Raw genomic sequence first — 24,494 nt, 5'->3', positions numbered from 1 at the left:
GAGAGTGCCACGACGTGGCGCTTCCTGATTGGCTGAAGAGACCTTTCTGTGACAGGAGTCACGGGGGGGTCTTTTTATTTGGAGAAAGGGGTCCCATGTGTAAACATGGGACCCCTTTCAGTCCGCCTGGTCCGGGTGTTCGTTTTTTTTTTTTTGCCAAGTACGTGGATTATAATCTGGACACTGGATCAGGTGAGTATAATTTTATTCACAGGTACCCCGGATTCTTCAGTGACGAGGGGGGCGTGGCAGTCGGTGGGTCAACATAGGTAAGTATGTGTGTGTCGGCAGGTGTGAAATAAAGTTTTACTTTCACGGTGTGTGTCTTCTGTTTTTATTTGGGTATTTTTTTCCAGTAGAACTACAGGTACCAGCGGGCCCGTTTTTCTCCCGCATGCTGGTACTTGTGGTTCTCCAAGTACCAGCTTGCGGGGGAGGCTTGCTGGGACTTGTAGTACTACTGGGAAAAAAAAACAATATTCTTTCATTTTTCTCAAGGCTATCAGCCCCCATCCGCAGCCCTTGGATGGGGGGGACAGCCTCGGGCTTCACCCCTGGCCCTTGGGTGGCTGGGGGGGGGACCCTTTGATTGAAGGGGTCCCCACTCCCCCAGGGTACCCCGGCCAGGGGTGACTAGTTGGATATTTAATGCCACGGCTGCAGGGCGCTGTATAAAAGTGACCCCCGGCTGTGGCATTATCTGTCCAGCTAGTGGAGCCCGATGCTGGTGTAAAAAATACGGGGGACCCCTACTCTTTTTGTCCCCCATATTTTTTGCACCAGCACCAGGCGCAGAGCCCGGTGCTGGTTTTAAAAATACGGGGGATCCCCTGTCAGTTTTTCCCCCGGATTTTTAGAACCAGGACCGGCTCGAAGAGCCCGTGGCTGGTTATGCTTTGGAGGGGGGACCCCACGCAATTTTTTTTTCGGGTTTTTTTCCCGTTTTTTCCCATTTTTAAAAATCGGATCAAAATCCGTCAAATCGGCCGTTTTTCGACAGCGGGACTGTCGAATCCGTTTTTTATTGAATATGTTGAATTTCGGCACCCACTTGCCGGAATTCGATGGTCGAATTGTGTCGAATTAAAAAACGGGCGAAAAATTGCCGCGATTCGCCGGCAACTGCATATACCCCTATATGTTTAGTAAAGCAAAACTAGCTACAGCGCTAATATATTACAGAAACTGGCGAGCAAACTACATTTTTTAGATATTCAGCTAGGGGTTATTAGTGGACTTATTAAAAAATACTCGAATACAATATGAACAACGGTCATTTCTAAAACACACAAAAACAACCTATGCATAAGCAAAAAAGGTCTATGCATTTGTTCCCCCTTTTCATAAGATTCCTAGCGGATATGTCAGATGGATATAGCACATTGCTACTTTTGAGAAAGAACCAAGTTTAAAATGCATCAAGCGGGACTCAAGGACTCTACCACTCCTGTACCAGGGGTACTATTCACCATCCATGGTGACTGGAGAGGTGCATGTCCTGCCTGTGCCAGAATGTTACAGTGACATTGTATTCTAGATGTATTATTTCAGACTGACACATCTGGTAGGAATCTGATGAGAAGGGAAGGGAGAGGTGTGGGGTGGGGGGTGATATGGGGAGGGAGGGAGGGGAGGGGTGCAGTCCATGATGTGATTAAATTCATACTTTGCGATTGATGAATTTTTTATCATGTGAGTGCAGGGTCGGACTGGCCCACAGGTGTACAGGAGAAATCCTGGTGGGCACCACTGTCCGTGCGCCCCTTCTCTAGAAGTCAGGTTGTGCACTCAAATTATACATTGTTACTTGTTATATGGAGACTACACCAACAGTAGCCAATGAAAGTGGGCCACCCTGACACACCCATGTACTCTCCTTTATAAAGGGTCCGTATTATTTGCAGTGTGACTATGTCCTCTCTAATAGTTGACCCTCTTTGGTGTCTGGGCACAGTCCCTCTGGTGGCTTGCCACACCCCTTAAGCTTGGGCCTTTACCATTACATTCCACGGTGGGCCCTTCATGCCCCAGTCCGAAACTGTGTAATTTATGTGCAATAAATAATGTATTAGTTGCACAGTGTTGTATTAGTATACAGATGTGTCCTCTTACATCTTTGCTCCGTGCGCTACAAGTCGCTTTAAACATAACGCGTGAGTGCCGTGTGACTCGGTAGCGCAGAGTATCTTTTTCTGCATTTTTTCAGCAAAAATGTGTCTTAGGCGCAAAGTAATGTAATAGGACGCACAAGCAGCTTCTGCTGATTAAAATGATATGCAGTTTATATTCTGTGACTACAACTGTATTTGCATACAAAATATTATGCTATAGTGTTTTCACAGAATGGCGCAACTTCAAGGGCTGTTTAGCGTGATTGAAGCAAGGATGTAAGAGGACTCATCTGTATATCATCTCTTCACTGCATATGCCGACAAGGAAACTTCATCTGAAATCGCCATCATTGGTTGAGGGAAAAGTGGATTTGTGACATGCACAAAACAGAATGAGTAAGCAGATTTCCTGAGGGATTTGTAGAGTTTGAATGAGATGGCTTGAGGGGTCTATCATCACATTCTCCAATGTGAGCCTGCACATTATCATGTTTTATAATAGTAATGATATAAATGTATATGCTATGTATGTGTCTTTTCTTTTTTATATATGCCATCTGAGATGAACTGATGTAAATATGCTATCAGGAAAAGTGCCAAGGCGGAAACACTAAATTCACATTTGTTAAATTGTAATATTTACACTGGTTTATTAAATGTTGGCTTTGCCAGTGGTATTTAAACCAGCAATAATATTACATGTAAAACCAGACATGTTTTGTATTTAATATTTTTGCAGTTTTTAAAATTCAGACCGCCAACACTGAACACGGGTTATTGGCACATGAACACGAATAACCCGTGTTCATGTGCGGTCTGAAAGGTGCAAGGGTTGAAATACCGGGTCAAGTGACCCAGTATTTCAACCCTGGTCGTGAGCAGGGTTGAACACGTCTTCAACCCAGCTCACTGTGTTGTGTGAACAGGAGCCATGTTGATGAGACCTGTTTCCCGTTCACTCTCTGTGTACGGGCGGCGCTTGGAGATCATGTGATCAATATGCCGGGTTGCAGTCAGTGGCGGCGGGGAGCCTGAGGCGGGTCGCAAGCTGGGAGCTCCCATGTCAGGCTCCCGTGTGCGACCCGCCTCAGGAAGTCTGAAAGGGAAATTATTATACCCCCTAGTCTTATATAGTACAAGCCATATATGTAAATGTATGACTCCAGCTTGGTACTGATTCCCAGTATGCTGTAACAGTTTGGAGGATGTGAATTAAAAGATCGACAGTATATACATAGGCAGTCAACAGATGTTTAGACTGTAAATAGGTCAACAGGGTCAAAAGGATGATAGTTAAATGGTCGACATGGACTTAGGTTGACAGGGTCAAAAAGTTGACATGCAAATGCTCAACACAAAAAAGGTTGATACATGATTTTTTTGTTATTTTAACCATAATCCTAACCCTGAACCGAACCCTCTCCCTGGTGCCTAATCCTAACCGTCCCCTTCTGCAGCCTTTCCCTAACCCTCCGCCAAGTGCCTAACCATAATCACCCCCCTAACTCTAAAAATCAAGCATCAACCTTTCTATGTTGACCATTTGCATGTCGACCTTTTAATCACGCCGACCTTAGTCCATGTCAACCATTTCACTTTCAACCTTTTGAACCTGTCGACCTAATGACTGTCAACCTATTGACTGTCTATCTTCCATCCAGTTACCCAGCGGTATAATAACTGAATACGTACAGATTACTTATCCTGGTTTCTATTTTGTTCCTTCAAAATCCTTGCATACAGTACCTCACAAATGTGCACGCACATAGACTATATACACTTGTCTTATACCATGCTTGTAATAACAAACATCGGCTACTTTCCTGTCTGCTTCTCTGAGACCAGCAATGCAATGTATAACCTCCCAACCCCTCCAGGAGCTGAGAGATTAGCAAGCAGAACAATACGCACTTGATGACTTTAACCACTTCTCTTTCAGTATACAGTACATGTACCGGATAATAATGTGAGAATGGAAGTGATATACTGTATAAACTATTTGGGGAAAACAAATGCTTAGCATTTTTCTGGCACACAAACAGCTATATTTTGCAATTAAGCAGTAGTATGATTGTAACTAGTAATAATAGGAATTTACTTACCGATAATTCTATTTCTCGTAGTCCGTAGTGGATGCTGGGAACTCCGTAAGGACCATGGGGAATAGCGGCTCCGCAGGAGACTGGGCACAAAAGTAAAAGCTTTAGGACTACCTGGTGTGCACTGGCTCCTCCCCCTATGACCCTCCTCCAAGCCTCAGTTAGGATACTGTGCCCGGACGAGCGTACACAATAAGGAAGGATTTTGAATCCCGGGTAAGACTCATACCAGCCACACCAATCACACCGTACAACCTGTGATCTGAACCCAGTTAACAGCATGATAACAGAGGAGCCTCTGAAAAGATGGCTCACAACAATAATAACCCGATTTTTGTAACAATAACTATGTACAAGTATTGCAGACAATCCGCACTTGGGATGGGCGCCCAGCATCCACTACGGACTACGAGAAATAGAATTATCGGTAAGTAAATTCCTATTTTCTCTGACGTCCTAGTGGATGCTGGGAACTCCGTAAGGACCATGGGGATTATACCAAAGCTCCCAAACGGGCGGGAGAGTGCGGATGACTCTGCAGCACCGAATGAGAGAACTCCAGGTCCTCCTCAGCCAGGGTATCAAATTTGTAGAATTTAGCAAACGTGTTTGCCCCTGACCAAGTAGCTGCTCGGCAAAGTTGTAAAGCCGAGACCCCTCGGGCAGCCGCCCAAGATGAGCCCACTTTCCTTGTGGAATGGGCTTTTACAGATTTTGGCTGTGGCAGGCCTGCCACAGAATGTGCAAGCTGAATTGTACTACAAATCCAACGAGCAATAGTCTGCTTAGAAGCAGGAGCACCCAGCTTGTTGGGTGCATACAGGATAAACAGCGAGTCAGATTTTCTGACTCCAGCCGTCCTGGAAACATATATTTTCAGGGCCCTGACTACGTCCAGCAACTTGGAGTCCTCCAAGTCCCTAGTAGCCGCAGGTACCACAATAGGCTGGTTCAAGTGAAACGCTGAAACCACCTTAGGGAGAAATTGAGGACGAGTCCTCAATTCTGCCCTGTCCGTATGAAAAATTAGGTAAGGGCTTTTATAGGATAAAGCCGCCAATTCTGAGACACGCCTGGCTGAAGCCAGGGCTAACAGCATTACCACTTTCCATGTGAGATATTTTAAGTCCACAGTGGTGAGTGGTTCAAACCAATGTGATTTTAGGAACCCCAAAACTACATTGAGATCCCAAGGTGCCACTGGAGGCACAAAAGGAGGCTGTATATGCAGTACCCCCTTGACAAACGTCTGAACTTCAGGAACTGAAGCCAGTTCTTTCTGGAAGAAAATCGACAGGGCCGAAATTTGAACCTTATGCTGCATTCACACCGCAAATGCCGGGTCCTACCCGGTAAGACAAACGTGTACTTACCGGGTGGGATCCGGCATTTGCGCTCCGTTGCAGGCTTCCCGACCCGGCAATATACCGGGTCGGTTGCCATGACAACGGAGGCCGCAGCAGCAGCAGGGGCGGGGGTGGAGGCGGCGTCGGGAGATGAGCTCATCTCCAGCGCCGCCTCTCCCTATCTTGTGAATGGGAACCGTGTCGCATCGACACGGCTCCCATTCACACCGCACCTGACCCGGTAATCAACCCGGGTAAAACCCTTCTTTTTTACCGGGTTGATTTACCGGGTCAGGCGACCCGCTAAATCGCCCAGTGTGCTTTCACATCGCACACCGACCCGGTTCGACACGGCTATATGCCGTGTCGGTACCGGGTTATTTGTGCGATGTGAAAGGGGTATTAATGGACCCTAATTTTAGGCCCATAGACAGTCCTGTTTGCGGGAAATGCAGGAAACGGCCCAGTTGAAATTCCTCTGTAGGGGCCTTCCTGGCCTCACACCACGCAACATATTTACGCCAAATACGGTGATAATGTTGCACGGTTACATCCTTCCTGGCTTTGATCAGGGTAGGGATGACTTCATCCGGAATGCCTTTTTCCTTCAGGATCCGGCGTTCAACCGCCATGCCGTCAAACGCAGCCGCGGTAAGTCTTGGAACAGACAGGGTCCCTGCTGGATCAGGTCCTTTCTTAGAGGTAGAGGCCACGGGTCCTCCGTGAGCATCTCTTGAAGTTCCGGGTACCAAGTCCTTCTTGGCCAATCCGGAGCCACGAGTATAGTCCTTACTCCTCTCCTTCTTATGATTCTCAGTACCTTGGGTATGAGAGGCAGAGGAGGGAACACATACACTGACTGGTACACCCACGGTGTTACCAGAGCGTCCACAGCTATTGCCTGAGGGTCCCTTGACCTGGCGCAATATCTGTCTAGTTTTTTGTTGAGGCGGGACGCCATCATGTCCACCTTTGGTTTTTCCCAACGGTTCACAATCATGTGGAAGACTTCTGGGTGAAGTCCCCACTCCCCCGGGTGGAGGTCGTGTCTGCTGAGGAAGTCTGCTTCCCAGTTGTCCACTCCCGGAATGAACACTGCTGACAGTGCTATCACATGATTTTCCGCCCAGCGAAGAATCCTTGCAACTTCTGCCATTGCCCTCCTGCTTCTTGTGCCGCCCTGTCTGTTTACGTGGGCGACTGCCGTGATGTTGTCCGACTGGATCAACACCGGCTGACCCTGAAGCAGAGGCCTTGCTTGACTTAGGGCATTGTAAATGGCCCTTAGTTCCAGGATATTTATGTGAAATGACGTTTCCATGCTTGACCACAAGCCCTGGAAATTTCTTCCCTGTGTGACTGCTCCCCAGCCTCTCAGGCTGGCATCCGTGGTTACCAGGACCCAGTCCTGAATGCCGAATCTGCGGCCCTCTAGAAGATGAGCACTCTGCAACCACCACAGGAGAGACACCCTTGTCCTTGGAGACAGGGTTATCCGCTGATGCATCTGAAGATGCGATCCGGACCATTTGTCCAGCAGATCCCACTGAAAAGTTCTTGCGTGGAATCTGACGAATGGAATCGCTTCGTAAGAAGCCACCATTTTTCCCAGGACCCTTGTGCATTGATGCACTGACACTTGGCCTGGTTTTAGGAGGTTCCTGACTAGCTCGGATAACTCCCTGGCTTTCTCCTCCGGGAGAAACACCTTTTTCTGGACTGTGTCCAGAATAATCCCTAGGAACAGCAGACGTGTCGTCGGAATCAGCTGCGATTTTGGAATATTTAGAATCCACCCGTGCTGTCGTAGTACTACTTGAGATAGTGCTACTCCGACCTCTAACTGTTCCCTGGACCTTGCCCTTATCAGGAGATCGTCCAAGTAAGGGATAATTAAGACGCCTTTTCTTCGAAGAAGAATCATCATTTCGGCCATTACCTTGGTAAAGACCCGGGGTGCCGTGGACAATCCAAACGTCAGCGTCTGAAACTGATAGTGACAGTTCTGTACCACAAACCTGAGGTACCCTTGGTGAGAAGGGCAAATTGGGACATGGAGGTAAGCATCCTTGATGTCCAGAGACACCATATAGTCCCCTTCTTCCAGGTTCGCTATCACTGCTCTGAGTGACTCCATCTTGAATTTGAACCTTTGTATGTAAGTGTTCAAGGATTTCAGATTTAAAATAGGTCTCACCGAGCCGTCCGGCTTCGGTACCACAAACAGCGTGGAATAATACCCCTTTCCCTGTTGTAGGAGGGGTACCTTGATTATCACCTGCTGAGAATACAGCTTGTGAATGGCTTCCAATACCGCCTCCCTGTCGGAGGGAGACGTTGGTAAAGCAGACTTCAGGAACCGGCGAGGGGGAGACGTCTCGAATTCCAATTTGTACCCCTGAGATACTACCTGCAGGATCCAGGGGTCCACTTGCGAGTGAGCCCACTGCGCGCTGAAATTCTTGAGACGACCCCCCACCGTACCTGAGTCCGCTTGTAAGGCCCCAGCGTCATGCTGAGGACTTGGCAGAAGCGGGGGAGGGCTTCTGTTCCTGGGAAGAGGCTGCCTGCTGCAGTCTTTTTCCCCTTCCTCTGCCCCGGGGCAGATATGAGTGGCCTTTTGCCCGCTTGCCCTTATGGGGACGAAAGGACTGAGCCTGAAAAGACGGTGTCTTTTTCTGCTGAGAGGTGACCTGGGGTAAAAAGGTGGATTTCCCAGCCGTTGCCGTGGCCACCAGGTCCGATAGACCGACCCCAAATAACTCCTCCCCTTTATACGGCAATACTTCCATATGCCGTTTGGAATCCGCATCACCTGACCACTGTCGCGTCCATAACCCTCTTCTGGCAGAAATGGACAGCGCACTTACTCTTGATGCCAGAGTGCAAATATCCCTCTGTGCATCTCGCATATATAGAAATGCATCCTTTAAATGCTCTATAGTCAATAATATACTGTCCCTGTCCAGGGTATCAATATTTTCAGTCAGGGAATCCGACCAAGCCACCCCAGCACTGCACATCCAGGCTGAGGCGATTGCTGGTCGCAGTATAACACCAGTATGTGTGTATATACTTTTTAGGATATTTTCCAGCTTCCTATCAGCTGGCTCCTTGAGGGCGGCCGTATCAGGAAACGGTAACGCCACTTGTTTTGATAAGCGTGTGAGCGCCTTATCTACCCTAGGGGGTGTTTCCCAACGTGCCCTAACCTCTGGCGGGAAAGGGTATAATGCCAATAATTTTTTAGAAATTAGCAGTTTTTTATCGGGGGAAACCCACGCTTCATCACACACCTCATTTAATTCATCTGATTCAGGAAAAACTACGGGTAGTTTTTTCACACCCCACATAATACCCTTTTTTGTGGTACTTGTAGTATCAGAAATGTTCAAAACCTCCTTCATTGCCGTGATCATGTAACGTGTGGCCCTACTGGAAAACACGTTTGTTTCCTCACCGTCGACACTGGAGTCAGTGTCCGTGTCTGGGTCTGTGTCGACCATCTGAGGTAACGGGCGCTTTAGAGCCCCTGACGGTGTTTGAGACGCCTGGACAGGTACTAACTGATTTGCCGGCTGTCTCATGTCGTCAACAGTCTTTTGTAAAGTGCTGACGCTATCACGTAATTCCTTCCATAAGACCATCCAGTCAGGTGTCGACTCCCTAGGGGGTGACATCACTATTACAGGCAATTGCTCCGCCTCCATACCATTTTCCTCCTCATACATGTCGACACAAACGTACCGACACACAGCACACACACAGGGAATGCTCTGATAGAGGACAGGACCCCACTAGCCCTTTGGGGAGACAGAGGGAGAGTTTGCCAGCACACACCAGAGCGCTATATATATACAGGGATAACCTTATATAAGTGTTTTTCCCTTATATAGCTGCTGTATTGATTAATCTGCCAAATTAGTGCCCCCCCTCTCTTGTTTTACCCTGTTTCTGTAGTGCAGGACTGCAGGGGAGAGTCAGGGAGACGTCCTTCCAGCGGAGCTGTGAGGGAAAATGGCGCTTGTGTGCTGAGGAGATAGGCTCCGCCCCCTTCTCGGCGGCCTTTCTCCCGCTTTTTTAAGGAAAACTGGCAGGGGTTAAATGCATCCATATAGCCCAGGAGCTATATGTGATGTCTTTTTCGCCATCTAAGGTGTTTTTATTGCGTCTCAGGGCGCCCCCCCCCAGCGCCCTGCACCCTCAGTGACCGGAGTGTGAAGTGTGCTGAGAGCAATGGCGCACAGCTGCGGTGCTGTGCGCTACCTTATTGAAGACAGGACGTCTTCTGCCGCCGATTTCCCGGACCTCTTCTGTCTTCTGGCTCTGTAAGGGGGCCGGCGGCGCGGCTCTGGGACCCATCCATGGCTGGGCCTGTGATCGTCCCTCTGGAGCTAATGTCCAGTAGCCTAAGAAGCCCAATCCACTCTGCACGCAGGTGAGTTCGCTTCTTCTCCCCTTAGTCCCTCGGTGCAGTGAACCTGTTGCCAGCAGGATTCACTGAAAATAAAAAACCTATACTTAAACTTTTTCACTAAGCAGCTCAGGAGAGCCACCTAGTGTGCACCCTTCTCGTTCGGGCACAAAAATCTAACTGAGGCTTGGAGGAGGGTCATAGGGGGAGGAGCCAGTGCACACCAGGTAGTCCTAAAGCTTTTACTTTTGTGCCCAGTCTCCTGCGGAGCCGCTATTCCCCATGGTCCTTACGGAGTTCCCAGCATCCACTAGGACGTCAGAGAAATGTATTTCCAAAGCAATGCTAATCTTACTTTAGAGTTATAACCCAAGCTGGCTGCGTTCACTGAAGGACAAGACCACACTGTCACTAGATTAGGAAATTAATCTGCACTGTAGGCAGTAAAACTGTGGGCATTAAAAGTACATTAGTGTCAACCTTATTTGCCAGAAATAGCTAATTTCATGATCCTCAAACAGCCAGCAATGTTAACATACTGTAGATCAATCCAATCTTCTGTCACCTTAATTCTTTTCTATGATAGTAACATAGATCCCATGGAGAAAACCTGTTCATTTTACAGCACCAAGTCAATGCTGATGTGATTGCCAGATTGCTAACAGTACATAACTGAACTGTAACCCTATGCATAATGCCTCTAGCAATTCAAACGGGATCTGGCCGAGATCTGGCCGGAATCCGGCGGTCGGGATCCCATACTGTCAAAATGCTGACACCGGAACCTGACATATAACAGAATGCCAGAACCAAAAACCTGACAGGGATTACAATCCTGACACGGATCACAATCCCGGCGCTGGCATCCTGACACCGGGGATCCCGATTGCTACACTGCTGGGATGCCAATGAAATAAGCCGCAGGTCAGGGGGTTTAGGATTCGGCTGCAGGGGGAGGTTAGGGTTAGGCTGTGGCCCTGGGAGGTTAGGGTTAGCCTGGGGGGAGGGGAGTTAGGCATTCCCGTGGAGGGTTAGGTTAGGCTGCGGGGGAGGGAGGGTTATGTTTAGGCTGCGGGGAGGGGGAGTTAGGTACCACCGGAGAGGGTTAGGTTTAGGCTGCAAACAGGGAGGGTTAGGAGTATCGGGAATTTGAACATTGCGTTGCCGCGGTCAGTATTCTGACTGCCGGAATCCCTTCAGCTGGGATATCCATTCCAACCCATCCAAATAACCACGTCTGACAATTATGGCTATTATATCACCATCATGTATGTAACAAAACTGGCCACAGACCTACAGATGTGTCCTCGTAGGAATACAATTCACAGGAAACCACTTCGCGAGACTGCACTGATTAATCTGGTATGTGACACTTGTACATCTGTGTGTGACTAAGTCTGAATCTGTATACGAACTGCTGCCATGCAGCGCTATAGTTTTTTTTACACATCCAGTATCGTTGCTCTTTGTATCCATATTCAGACTTGCACACATATATACAAGTGTCGCATATCAAATTAATCACTGCAGTCTCATAAAGCATTGCAATGATATGTGATTAAGACCCACATTAACATGGAAGAGATGTGGAAGGTATGCTCGGCGCTGCTTAGTGGCATCTCGCACCGCCTGGCACAATAAGGCTGATTATGGTGATGATGGTGCTACACTTGCTCCCATAACATATCACATATTTTTCAACCTATTCCAAGCTAGAGTTTGACACAAGAAAAAAACATCACACAACTGAATTTATTTGTATCTGGTGTCTCAAAACCATTAGTTTTTGGGCCTGATTCTGAGTCAGAAGCAGCAGCAAGAGCGAATGAATCTTGCAATTTTCAGCAGACTGCGCATGCATGGAAACAGCAAACGGGCTCTGTGCATGTTCTGCACAAATGGGTGATTCAGAGGTGGGTGCTATTGCAGTAGCGGCTGCGTTTTTTGTCGCTGACACTTCTGTGTCATTATTTATGTTAATGTCACGGCCAATGGAAGTCCAATTGAGACACCCACTGGCTGCGGTGCAAATCCGCCGATGCGCCAACAAAGGAACACTATGGCCACACCATCAGACATTGCACCTGACTATGGCAGGGGCAGAATTTACGGCTAAACATGGCTGCAGGTGTCATTGCAACTGTGTTTTTAGAAATGGCCATCAAAATTGTATGAATTTACAAGCAATTCCCATCTGCACCTCTGTGTGGTAACTACCAGGACACGTGTGCAGTGTGGCTCGGACATATGTGCATATAGGGAAACCATTGGCCACTTGCATCTGGTTGCTTGCCTGTGTTCACCACAGAATCACCCCCAAAGTGTCCACAGTGGCAAGTAAATCCGTGTTAGTCGGATCTGCTGCGGACTTCACCTTCTGTGAGATGGGTGTTTCTGAGCAGCAACTGGGCAGCCCCCCGCGCATGGAGATCAGTTTTGTGGGACTCGGGATTGTCATGGAAGTTTCATGTAGACTTCTGGGCTAGTTTGAGGTGTGCATATGAAGATGGGACACCTGGTTCACATGGATTTTTTGCTCCCATTACTGGGATGGTGCCGAATCCTGATACTAATAATGACAGCTGTGGCAGGAAACACAGTGGGCGGTGCGATGCATACACATGATGCAGGACGGATACTCACAGACAGACTGATTCTTCATTAGCATAAGGCAGAAAATCTTTCGCACATGTGGTCACTTTGCGTCTGACTCATTGGGGTAAATTTACGAAGATGGGAGTTCTATTTAAGATGGCATGTTGCCGATAGCAACCTATCAGATTCCAGGTATGATCTTTTAGAAGGTGCTAGATAAATGAGAAGTAGAATCTGATAGGTTACTATGGGCAACATCCTATCTTAAACATAACTCCCATCTTAGTAAATTTACCCCATTATGTCTATGTTTAGTGTACAGCTTCATTAAACAAATGAAGAGACTGCTGTATTTTGCCTGAACATGTATCTATATTGTGATTACATCTTTAGACCTAATACTTTTTATTTCAGATTCGTGAAAGGAGTTTGTTTACAGACAAAATGCATTTTCCTTACTTTTCTGAAGAATTCTGAAGTCTGGCGAATCCTGAATTTCCATTCCTTGTCTAAACCATTTGACATTTACTGGCGGAGTCCCCTTTACCCTGCACTCCAGCACCACAACTTGTCCCTCTGTTGCTGTCAAGCTCTGAAGCTCCTGAATACCAATAGAAAAGAGATTACCTCTGTTAGACAACTTGTGGAAAAGAAAACAAGATGCAATGTAAATGCCCTGAACGTTGACGTATATAAAACTGCAAACTCATAGTACATCAGTGTCAGAGATACAGCGATAGTGTGCAGTAATCTTATTGACTCTCTGACAAAAATAATAGATCAAGGGGGAGACGTAGATGTAGCACATCTAGACTTTAAGGCATTTGACACTGTCCCACATCGCAGACTGCTAAATAAACTTGAAAGCATAGGGGTGGATTATAAAACAGTTAAATGGATAAGAACCTGGTTGCAGGATAGGAAACAGACAGTTGTAGGAAATGGAGTGCAATCTATGGATGGAAATGTTACCAGTGGAGTACCCCAGGGATCTGTACTTGGACCAGTTCTCTTTAATATCTTTGTTGGTGACATTGCAAATGGTATTGAAGGGGAAATATGCCTTTTTGCAGATGATGCAAAGATATGCAATAGGGTAGACACACCGGGAGGTGTAAAACAAATGATTGATGACCTAGCTAGGCTTGAGAAATGGTCAAGAACATGGCAACTACAGTTTAATGCTAAAAAGTGCAAAATCATACACTTGGTTCTCAAAAACCCAAAGGCTAAATAAAGTATCAAGAGTACTATAATGGAAACTACTGAGGAGGAAAGGGATAGGAAAGGGATTTAGGAGTCACTATTTCAAGTGACTTTAAGGCAGGAAAGCAATGCAACAAAGCAATGAGAAAGGCAAGTCAGATGCTTGGTTACATAGGGAGAGGAATCGGTAGCAGGAAAAATAAGTAATAATGCCAGTGTATAGGTCATTGGTACGGCCCCACCTGGAATACTGTGTCCAGTTCTGAAGACCATATCTCCAGAAGGACATAAATAGTTCAGGTGGGAAGTATTAGAACTTGAGGACATACACTGAAACTGGAGGGAGCCAGGTTCAGGGGAAATTTAAGGGAAAATTGCTTCACAGAAAGGGTAGTGGATAAGTGGAATAGAAAGCAAAATGTGAGTGGAACAGAGAATAGCGCTTGGTGAAGATGGAGGCAGCCTGGGTGTATTCTGGTGACTCCCAATCACCTAAATGACTAATAGACAGCAAATATTTGTTGAATACACCGTTGGCGCTCCCACCCTAAAAACAAAAGTCACGTGATAGTCTTGGTAAATAGTCCCAAAATGAATCCTATGTTTCACTGGAAAAATTCTTCTTTCTTAATTCTTAATTCTTCTCCCAAAATTAATTCTAGATTTCTCCTTCTCTCCCGGGTCACCAGGAGAGCCGGAGCTGCGCGTTGTGGGCGATCGCGGGCGGGCCGTAATGTGGTGTGGAGCGGCGGGTGCATGCGGAGATTTTCCGCCTCACCGCTTATTGCACTGTGTGCAATGCCCCTCTCGCCCCTACCTAGTTACGGCTGTGCCCAAACAGTTCATGTTTTCCAGGTCTCCTCACAGAATTACAAGTCTTGTGATTCTGTGAGGAGACCTGGAAAACATGAACTGTTTGGGCACAGCCGTAACTAGGTAGGGGCGAGAGGGGCATTGCACACAGCGCAATAAGCGGTGAGGCGGAAAATCTCCGCATGCACCCGCCGCTCCACACCACATTACGGCCCGCCCGCGATCGCCCACAACGCGCAGCTCCGGCTCTCAGCTCCTCTCTATGTGCAGCTGCGGTACTCCGGGCACCGGCGGGGCGTCGTTACAGGTCACGAAGCTGACCACGAAGGCGGCCAGCAGCGCCAGCACCGGCCAGCGGCTCACCGGCAATCTGCTACGCCTGGTAGCCGGGCCCGACAGCCATGACGGAGTGCTGGTGACCCGGGAGAGAAAGAGAAATCTCAAATTAATTTTGGGAGAAGAATTAAGAATTAAGAAAGAAGAATTTTTCCAGTGAAACATAGGATTCATTTTGGGACTATTTACCAAGACTATCACGTGACTTTTGTTTTTAGGGTGGGAGCGCCAACGGTGTATTCAACGGATAAGTGGAATAGCCTCCCATCAGAGGTGGTAGAGGCTAAGACGGTAGAGCAATTTAAACATGCTTGGGATGACTTCCGGTTCCGGCTTTGCATGGAGTGACACGCAGCTCGTGTAGCTCCGGTGCCTGCTGCCACTAACAAACCCATACCGCCCGTTCTGGGCGTCCACTGAGCGGCCTGCCATACCCGCTCACCCCCTGCAGCTCCGGCCACCCTGTATGGACCGTTTTCTGGCCCCCGTGATGCAGGGAAAGAACTCCCGCGCCAGGTCGGAGGTCCGCGGCTCAGCTTCTAAAATGGCCGCTGCGGCCTCCATAGACGCCGGAGCCCGCTCAGCGGCTGCACCCGCTGCTCCTGCAGCCCTTCCCCCCTCCAGCTCTCCTGCCCTGGTGGGCTCCGCGGCTGCGGGGACCCCATCGCCCTTAGATGTACCTGGGCACCCGTTATCCTATGCTGACATTGTCAGGGCGGTAAAAGAAACTGTCCAGCCTTTATTCAAGGAACAAACACAGTTGCATGCTGCTGCATTACAACAGGCTGTCCTGGATATCAAAAGCCAATACAAACAGCTGTCTAAACGTGTTTTACAAGTGGAACATACTGCTGGTGAGAATTTCCAACAAATCGCCGAACTTTCTGATATCTCTGCTAAACTGCAGAAATCTGAAAACCTGGTATGGTCAAAGATCGATGACCTGGAAAATAGGTCGCGTCGCAATAACCTTCGGCTTATCGGGCTTCCAGAGTCGGTTAAGGGACAGGCTCTTTATCATTTCAACCGACATACTCTTCCTGATCTTCTTGGAATACCAGATGTCTGCACGGACCTAGTGGTGGAACGTGCGCATAGAACGGGCCCCACCCGCCCCTCCTCCACTTCACCACGACCGCGTGCTGTGCTGTTCCGGTGTCTCAACTTTCTCCATAAAGAGGCTCTCTGCTCGGCTTTCCGTCGTGTACGGGATCTTGTTTGGGAAGATGCCAAATTGTTACTCTTCCAGGATTTTTCTCCGGAACTCACCAGACTCCGCAAGGCATTCTCACCTGTATGCTCTAAATTGATCCAGGAGGGCCGAAAATTCACACTGCTCTACCCTGCGCGCCTGAGTATCTTTGACGGCACATCCTTTAAGGACTTTCATACCCCGGAGGATGCTGCTGCTTATCTTTCGGAAGCCGCCACCTCTGACCCATCGCTGAAATAGCTGTGCTCTCCTGAATCTGATCTTGAACTCTCCTCTCCCCTTGTTGCTCTGTTGCCGCATATTTTTCTTTCCCTAAACTTGTGGACTATGTGATCCTCTGTTGGTCTATTTGGACTTGTTCACCACATCCACGCTGGTCCTATAGGTGATGTATATGTACCTCTGGAGTAACATAAGTGCATTCTCTGATATGCGTTCCCATGTATACGTTTGTTTTTGTGAAGTTATATGTCCATGCTACCTGTTTTATGTTCAACCTCCACCTGTTTGATATTATCTTGGCCCTCACCTCCATGCCCCCATCTCCCCCTCCCTTCTCCTCCCATCCCACCCCCCCTCCCCTATGCTGCTCGATATAGTGGTATTGGCTAGGAGCAATGTCGGGGGTAATTCCAAGTTGATCGCAGCAGGATTTTTGATAGCAACTGGGCAAAACCATGTGCACTGCAGGGGAGGCAGATATAACATGTGCAGAAAGAGTTAGATTTGGGTGGGTTATATTGTTTCTGTGCAGGGTAAATACTGGCTGCTTTATTTTTACACTGCAAATTAGATTGCAGATTGAACACTCCACACCCAAATCTAACTCTCTCTGCACATGTTATATCTGCCTCCCCTGCAGTGCACATGGTTTTGCCCAGTTGCTATCAAAAATCCTGCTGCGATCAACTTGGAATTACCCCCAATGTCCTCCTCGCTGTATACGGTTACTGCCCCAGTTGACTTACCGTGAAGTCACAATCTCATTGTTATTGTGGGACCCCCCGGTGGGTCTTGTTTCTTTTTCTCGTTTCTATGTCTATATTGCTTTTTTGTCTACCCCTTCCCTCCCTCCCGTGTCTCTCTCTCCTCTCCATTACCTGTGGGATTGTAGGATGTTTTTATTAGAGATGAGCGGGTTCGGTTCCTCGGAATCCGAACCCGCCCGAACTTCAGCTTTTTTTACACGGATCCGAGCGACTCGGATCTTCCCGCCTTGCTCGGTTAACCCGAGCGCGCCCGAACGTCATCATGACGCTGTCGGATTCTCGCGAGGCTCGGATTCTATCGCGAGACTCGGATTCTATATAAGGAGCCGCGCGTCGCCGCCATTTTCACACGTGCATTGAGATTGATAGGGAGAGGACGTGGCTGGCGTCCTCTCCATTTAGATTAGAAGAGAGAGAGTGAGATTGAGACAGAGACACTTGATTTACTGGAGCTTAGGAGTTCTAGAGAGTGCAGAGTTTACTAGTGACTGACCACTGACCAGTGACCACCAGTGCAGTTTTATTTAATATAATCCGTTCTCTGCCTGAAAAAAACGATACACAGTGACTCAGTCACATACCATATCTGTGCTCAGCCCAGTGTGCTGCATCATCTATGTATAATATCTGACTGTGCTCACACAGCTTAATTGTGGGGGAGACTGGGGAGCAGTTATAGGTTATAGCAGGAGCCAGGAGTACATACATATTATTAAAATTAAACAGTGCACACTTTTGCTGCAGGAGTGCCACTGCCAGTGTGACTGACCAGTGACCTGACCACACTGACCACCAGTATAGTATACTATATTGTGATTGCCTGAAAAAGTTAAACACTCGTCGTGTGACTTGTGTGGTGTTTTTTTATTCTATAAAAAACTCATTCTGCTGACAGACAGTGTCCAGCAGGTCCGTCATTATATAATATATACCTGTCCGGCTGCAGTAGTGATATATATATATTTTTTATATCATTATTTATCATCCAGTCGCAGCAGACACAGTACGGTAGTTCACGGCTGTAGCTACCTCTGTGTCGGCACTCGGCAGTCCATCCATAATTGTATACCACCTACCCGTGGTTTTTTTTTTCTTTCTTCTTTATACATACTACATCTCATTATCATCCAGTCTATATTAGCAGCAGACACAGTACAGTACGGTAGTCCACGGCTGTAGCTACCTCTGTGTCGGCACTCGGCAGTCCATCCATAATTGTATACCACCTACCCGTGGTTTTTTTTTTCTTCTTTATACATACTACATCTCATTATCATCCAGTCTATATTAGCAGCAGACACAGTACAGTACGGTAGTCCACGGCTGTAGCTACCTCTGTGTCGGCACTCGGCAGTCCATCCATAATTGTATACCACCTACCCGTGGTTTTTTTTTCTTTCTTCTTTATACATACTACATCTCATTATCAACCAGTCTATATTAGCAGCAGACACAGTACAGTACGGTAGTCCACGGCTGTAGCTACCTCTGTGTCGGCACTCGGCAGTCCGTCCATAATTGTATACCACCTACCCGTGGTTTTTTTTTCTTTCTTCTTTATACATACTACATCTCATTATCATCCAGTCTATATTAGCAGCAGACACAGTACAGTACGGTAGTCCACCGCTGTAGCTACCTCTGTGTCGGCCATCGGCAGTCCATCCATAATTGTATACCACCTACCCGTGGTTTTTTTTTCTTTCTTCTTTATACATACTACATCTCATTATCATCCAGTCTATATTAGCAGCAGACACAGTACAGTACGGTAGTCCACGGCTGTAGCTACCTCTGTGTCGGCACTCGGCAGTCCATCCATAATTGTATACCACCTACCCGTGGTTTTTTTTTCTTTCTTCTTTATACATACATCTCATTATCAACCAGTCTATATTAGCAGCAGACACAGTACAGTACGGTAGTCCACGGCTGTAGCTACCTCTGTGTCGGCACTCGGCAGTCCATCCATAATTGTATACCACCTACCCGTGGTTTTTTTTTCTTTCTTCTTTATACATACTACATCTCATTATCATCCAGTCTATATTAGCAGCAGACACAGTACAGTACGGTAGTCCACGGCTGTAGCTACCTCTGTGTCGGCACTCGGCAGTCCATCCATAATTGTATACCACCTACCCGTGTTTTTTTTTCTTCTTCTTTATACATACTACATCTCATTATCATCCAGTCTATATTAGCAGCAGACACAGTACAGTACGGTAGTCCACGGCTGTAGCTACCTCTGTGTCGGCACTCGGCAGTCCATCCATAATTGTATACCACCTACCCGTGGTTTTTTTTTCTTTCTTCTTTATACATACTACATCTCATTATCAACCAGTCTATATTAGCAGCAGACACAGTACAGTACGGTAGTCCACGGCTGTAGCTACCTCTGTGTCGGCACTCGGCAGTCCGTCCATAATTGTATACCACCTACCCGTGGTTTTTTTTTCTTTCTTCTTTATACATACTACATCTCATTATCAACCAGTCTATATTAGCAGCAGACACAGTACAGTACGGTAGTCCACGGCTGTAGCTACCTCTGTGTCGGCACTCGGCAGTCCGTCCATAATTGTATACCACCTACCCGTGGTTTTTTTTCTTTCTTCTTTATACATACTACATCTCATTATCATCCAGTCTATATTAGCAGCAGACACAGTACAGTACGGTAGTCCACGGCTGTAGCTACCTCTGTGTCGGCACTCGGCAGTCCATCCATAATTGTATACCACCTACCCGTGGTTTTTTTTTCTTTCTTCTTTATACATACTACATCTCATTATCAACCAGTCTATATTAGCAGCAGACACAGTACAGTACGGTAGTCCACGGCTGTAGCTACCTCTGTGTCGGCACTCGGCAGTCCATCCATAATTGTATACTAGTATCCATCCATCTCCATTGTTTACCTGAGGTGCCTTTTAGTTGTGCCTATTAAAATATGGAGAACAAAAATGTTGAGGTTCCAAAATTAGGGAAAGATCAAGATCCACTTCCACCTCGTGCTGAAGCTGCTGCCACTAGTCATGGCCGAGACGATGAAATGCCAGCAACGTCGTCTGCCAAGGCCGATGCCCAATGTCATAGTACAGAGCATGTCAAATCCAAAACACCAAATATCAGTAAAAAAAGGACTCCAAAACCTAAAATAAAATTGTCGGAGGAGAAGCGTAAACTTGCCAATATGCCATTTACCACACGGAGTGGCAAGGAACGGCTGAGGCCCTGGCCTATGTTCATGGCTAGTGGTTCAGCTTCACATGAGGATGGAAGCACTCAGCCTCTCGCTAGAAAACTGAAAAGACTCAAGCTGGCAAAAGCACCGCAAAGAACTGTGCGTTCTTCGAAATCCCAAATCCACAAGGAGAGTCCAATTGTGTCGGTTGCGATGCCTGACCTTCCCAACACTGGACGTGAAGAGCATGCGCCTTCCACCATTTGCACGCCCCCTGCAAGTGCTGGAAGGAGCACCCGCAGTCTAGTTCCTGATAGTCAGATTGAAGATGTCAGTGTTGAAGTACACCAGGATGAGGAGGATATGGGTGTTGCTGGCGCTGGGGAGGAAATTGACAAGGAGGATTCTGATGGTGAGGTGGTTTGTTTAAGTCAGGCACCCGGGGAGACACCTGTTGTCCGTGGGAGGAATATGGCCGTTGACATGCCTGGTGAAAATACCAAAAAAATCAGCTCTTCGGTGTGGAAGTATTTCACCAGAAATGCGGACAACATTTGTCAAGCCGTGTGTTCCCTTTGTCAAGCTGTAATAAGTAGGGGTAAGGACGTTAACCACCTCGGAACATCCTCCCTTATACGTCACCTGCAGCGCATTCATAATAAGTCAGTGACAAGTTCAAAAACTTTGGGCGACAGCGGAAGCAGTCCACTGACCAGTAAATCCCTTCCTCTTGTAACCAAGCTCACGCAAACCACCCCACCAACTCCCTCAGTGTCAATTTCCTCCTTCCCCAGGAATGCCAATAGTCCTGCAGGCCATGTCACTGGCAATTCTGACGAGTCCTCTCCTGCCTGGGATTCCTCCGATGCATCCTTGCGTGTAACGCCTACTGCTGCTGGCGCTGCTGTTGTTGCTGCTGGGAGTCGATGGTCATCCCAGAGGGGAAGTCGTAAGCCCACTTGTACTACTTCCAGTAAGCAATTGACTGTCCAACAGTCCTTTGCGAGGAAGATGAAATATCACAGCAGTCATCCTGCTGCAAAGCGGATAACTGAGGCCTTGACAACTATGTTGGTGTTAGACGTGCGTCCGGTATCCGCCGTTAGTTCACAGGGAACTAGACAATTTATTGAGGCAGTGTGCCCCCGTTACCAAATACCATCTAGGTTCCACTTCTCTAGGCAGGCGATACCGAGAATGTACACGGACGTCAGAAAAAGACTCACCAGTGTCCTAAAAAATGCAGTTGTACCCAATGTCCACTTAACCACGGACATGTGGACAAGTGGAGCAGGGCAGGGTCAGGACTATATGACTGTGACAGCCCACTGGGTAGATGTATGGACTCCCGCCGCAAGAACAGCAGCGGCGGCACCAGTAGCAGCATCTCGCAAACGCCAACTCTTTCCTAGGCAGGCTACGCTTTGTATCACCGCTTTCCAGAATACGCACACAGCTGAAAACCTCTTACGGCAACTGAGGAAGATCATCGCGGAATGGCTTACCCCAATTGGACTCTCCTGTGGATTTGTGGCATCGGACAACGCCAGCAATATTGTGTGTGCATTAAATATGGGCAAATTCCAGCACGTCCCATGTTTTGCACATACCTTGAATTTGGTGGTGCAGAATTTTTTAAAAAACGACAGGGGCGTGCAAGAGATGCTGTCGGTGGCCAGAAGAATTGCGGGACACTTTCGGCGTACAGGCACCACGTACAGAAGACTGGAGCACCACCAAAAACTACTGAACCTGCCCTGCCATCATCTGAAGCAAGAAGTGGTAACGAGGTGGAATTCAACCCTCTATATGCTTCAGAGGTTGGAGGAGCAGCAAAAGGCCATTCAAGCCTATACAATTGAGCACGATATAGGAGGTGGAATGCACCTGTCTCAAGTGCAGTGGAGAATGATTTCAACGTTGTGCAAGGTTCTGATGCCCTTTGAACTTGCCACACGTGAAGTCAGTTCAGACACTGCCAGCCTGAGTCAGGTCATTCCCCTCATCAGGCTTTTGCAGAAGAAGCTGGAGACATTGAAGGAGGAGCTAACACGGAGCGATTCCGCTAGGCATGTGGGACTTGTGGATGGAGCCCTTAATTCGCTTAACAAGGATTCACGGGTGGTCAATCTGTTGAAATCAGAGCACTACATTTTGGCCACCGTGCTCGATCCTAGATTTAAAACCTACCTTGGATCTCTCTTTCCGGCAGACACAAGTCTGCTGGGGTTGAAAGACCTGCTGGTGAGAAAATTGTCAAGTCAAGCGGAACGCGACCTGTCAACATCTCCTCCTTCACATTCTCCCGCAACTGGGGGTGCGAGGAAAAGGCTCAGAATTCCGAGCCCACCCGCTGGCGGTGATGCAGGGCAGTCTGGAGCGACTGCTGATGCTGACATCTGGTCCGGACTGAAGGACCTGACAACGATTACGGACATGTCGTCTACTGTCACTGCATATGATTCTCTCAACATTGAAAGAATGGTGGAGGATTATATGAGTGACCGCATCCAAGTAGGCACGTCACACAGTCCGTACTTATACTGGCAGGAAAAAGAGGCAATTTGGAGGCCCTTGCACAAACTGGCTTTATTCTACCTAAGTTGCCCTCCCACAAGTGTGTACTCCGAAAGAGTGTTTAGTGCCGCCGCTCACCTTGTCAGCAATCGGCGTACAAGGTTACATCCAGAAAATGTGGAGAAGATGATGTTCATTAAAATGAATTATAATCAATTCCTCCGCGGAGACATTGACCAGCAGCAATTGCCTCCACAAAGTACACAGGGAGCTGAGATGGTGGATTCCAGTGGGGACGAATTGATAATCTGTGAGGAGGGGGATGTACACGGTGATATATCGGAGGATGATGATGAGGTGGACATCTTGCCTCTGTAGAGCCAGTTTGTGCAAGGAGAGATTAATTGCTTCTTTTTTGGGGGGGGTCCAAACCAACCCGTCATATCAGTCACAGTCGTGTGGCAGACCCTGTCACTGAAATGATGGGTTGGTTAAAGTGTGCATGTCCTGTTTTGTTTATACAACATAAGGGTGGGTGGGAGTGCCCAAGGACAATTCCATCTTGCACCTCTTTTTTCTTTTCTTTTTCTTTGCGTCATGTGCTGTTTGGGGAGGGTTTTTTGGAAGGGACATCCTGCGTGACACTGCAGTGCCACTCCTAGATGGGCCCGGTGTTTGTGTCGGCCACTAGGGTCGCTTATCTTACTCACACAGTCAGCTACCTCATTGCGCCTCTTTTTTTCTTTGCGTCATGTGCTGTTTGGGGAGGGTTTTTTGGAAGGGACATCCTGTGTGACACTGCAGTGCCACTCCTAGATGGGCCCGGTGTTTGTGTCGGCCACTAGGGTCGCTTATCTTACTCACACAGTCAGCTACCTCATTGCGCCTCTTTTTTTCTTTGCGTCATGTGCTGTTTGGGGAGGGTTTTTTGGAAGGGACATCCTGCGTGACACTGCAGTGCCACTCCTAGATGGGCCCGGCGTTTGTGTCGGCCACTAGGGTCGCTTATCTTACTCACACAGCTACCTCATTGCCCCTCCTTTTTTCTTTGCGTCATGTGCTGTTTGGGGAGGGTTTTTTGGAAGGGACATCCTGCGTGACACTGCAGTGCCACTCCTAGATGGGCCCGGTGTTTGTGTCGGCCACTAGGGTCGCTTATCTTACTCACACAGTCAGCTACCTCATTGCGCCTCTTTTTTTCTTTGCGTCATGTGCTGTTTGGGGAGGGTTTTTTGGAAGGGACATCCTGCGTGACACTGCAGTGCCACTCCTAGATGGGCCCGGCGTTTGTGTCGGCCACTAGGGTCGCTTATCTTACTCACACAGCTACCTCATTGCGCCTCTTTTTTTCTTTGCGTCATGTGCTGTTTGGGGAGGGTTTTTTGGAAGGGACATCCTGCGTGACAGTGCAGTGCCACTCCTAGATGGGCCCGGTGTTTGTGTCGGCCACTAGGGTCGCTTATCTTACTCACACAGCGACCTCGGTGCAAATTTTAGGACTAAAAATAATATTGTGAGGTGTGAGGTATTCAGAATAGACTGAAAATGAGTGGAAATTATGGTTTTTGAGGTTAATAATACTTTGGGATCAAAATGACCCCCAAATTCTATGATTTAAGCTGTTTTTTAGGGTTTTTTGAAAAAAAAACCCGAATCCAAAACACA

The 24,494-nt window shown here is 47.7% G+C and overlaps 1 protein-coding gene across 1 annotated transcript in view; it reads right to left on the bottom strand.

The window, feature by feature from the left end:
• PALLD (palladin, cytoskeletal associated protein) overlaps positions 1-24,494 on the bottom strand; it is a 759,036-nt gene that overhangs the window by 362,017 nt on the left and 372,525 nt on the right. Inside the window, exon 7 of the mRNA XM_063920614.1 lies at positions 13,025-13,166. Within this exon, the coding sequence (XP_063776684.1) occupies positions 13,025-13,166 (142 nt within the window). The remainder of the gene's footprint in view (positions 1-13,024; positions 13,167-24,494) is intronic.

The sequence above is a fragment of the Pseudophryne corroboree genome, chromosome 1 (assembly GCF_028390025.1).
Source record: "Pseudophryne corroboree isolate aPseCor3 chromosome 1, aPseCor3.hap2, whole genome shotgun sequence".
Lineage (NCBI taxonomy): Eukaryota > Metazoa > Chordata > Amphibia > Anura > Myobatrachidae > Pseudophryne > Pseudophryne corroboree.
The sequence above is the reverse complement of the archived record's forward strand: the minus strand, read 5'-3'. Positions and strand labels throughout refer to the sequence as shown.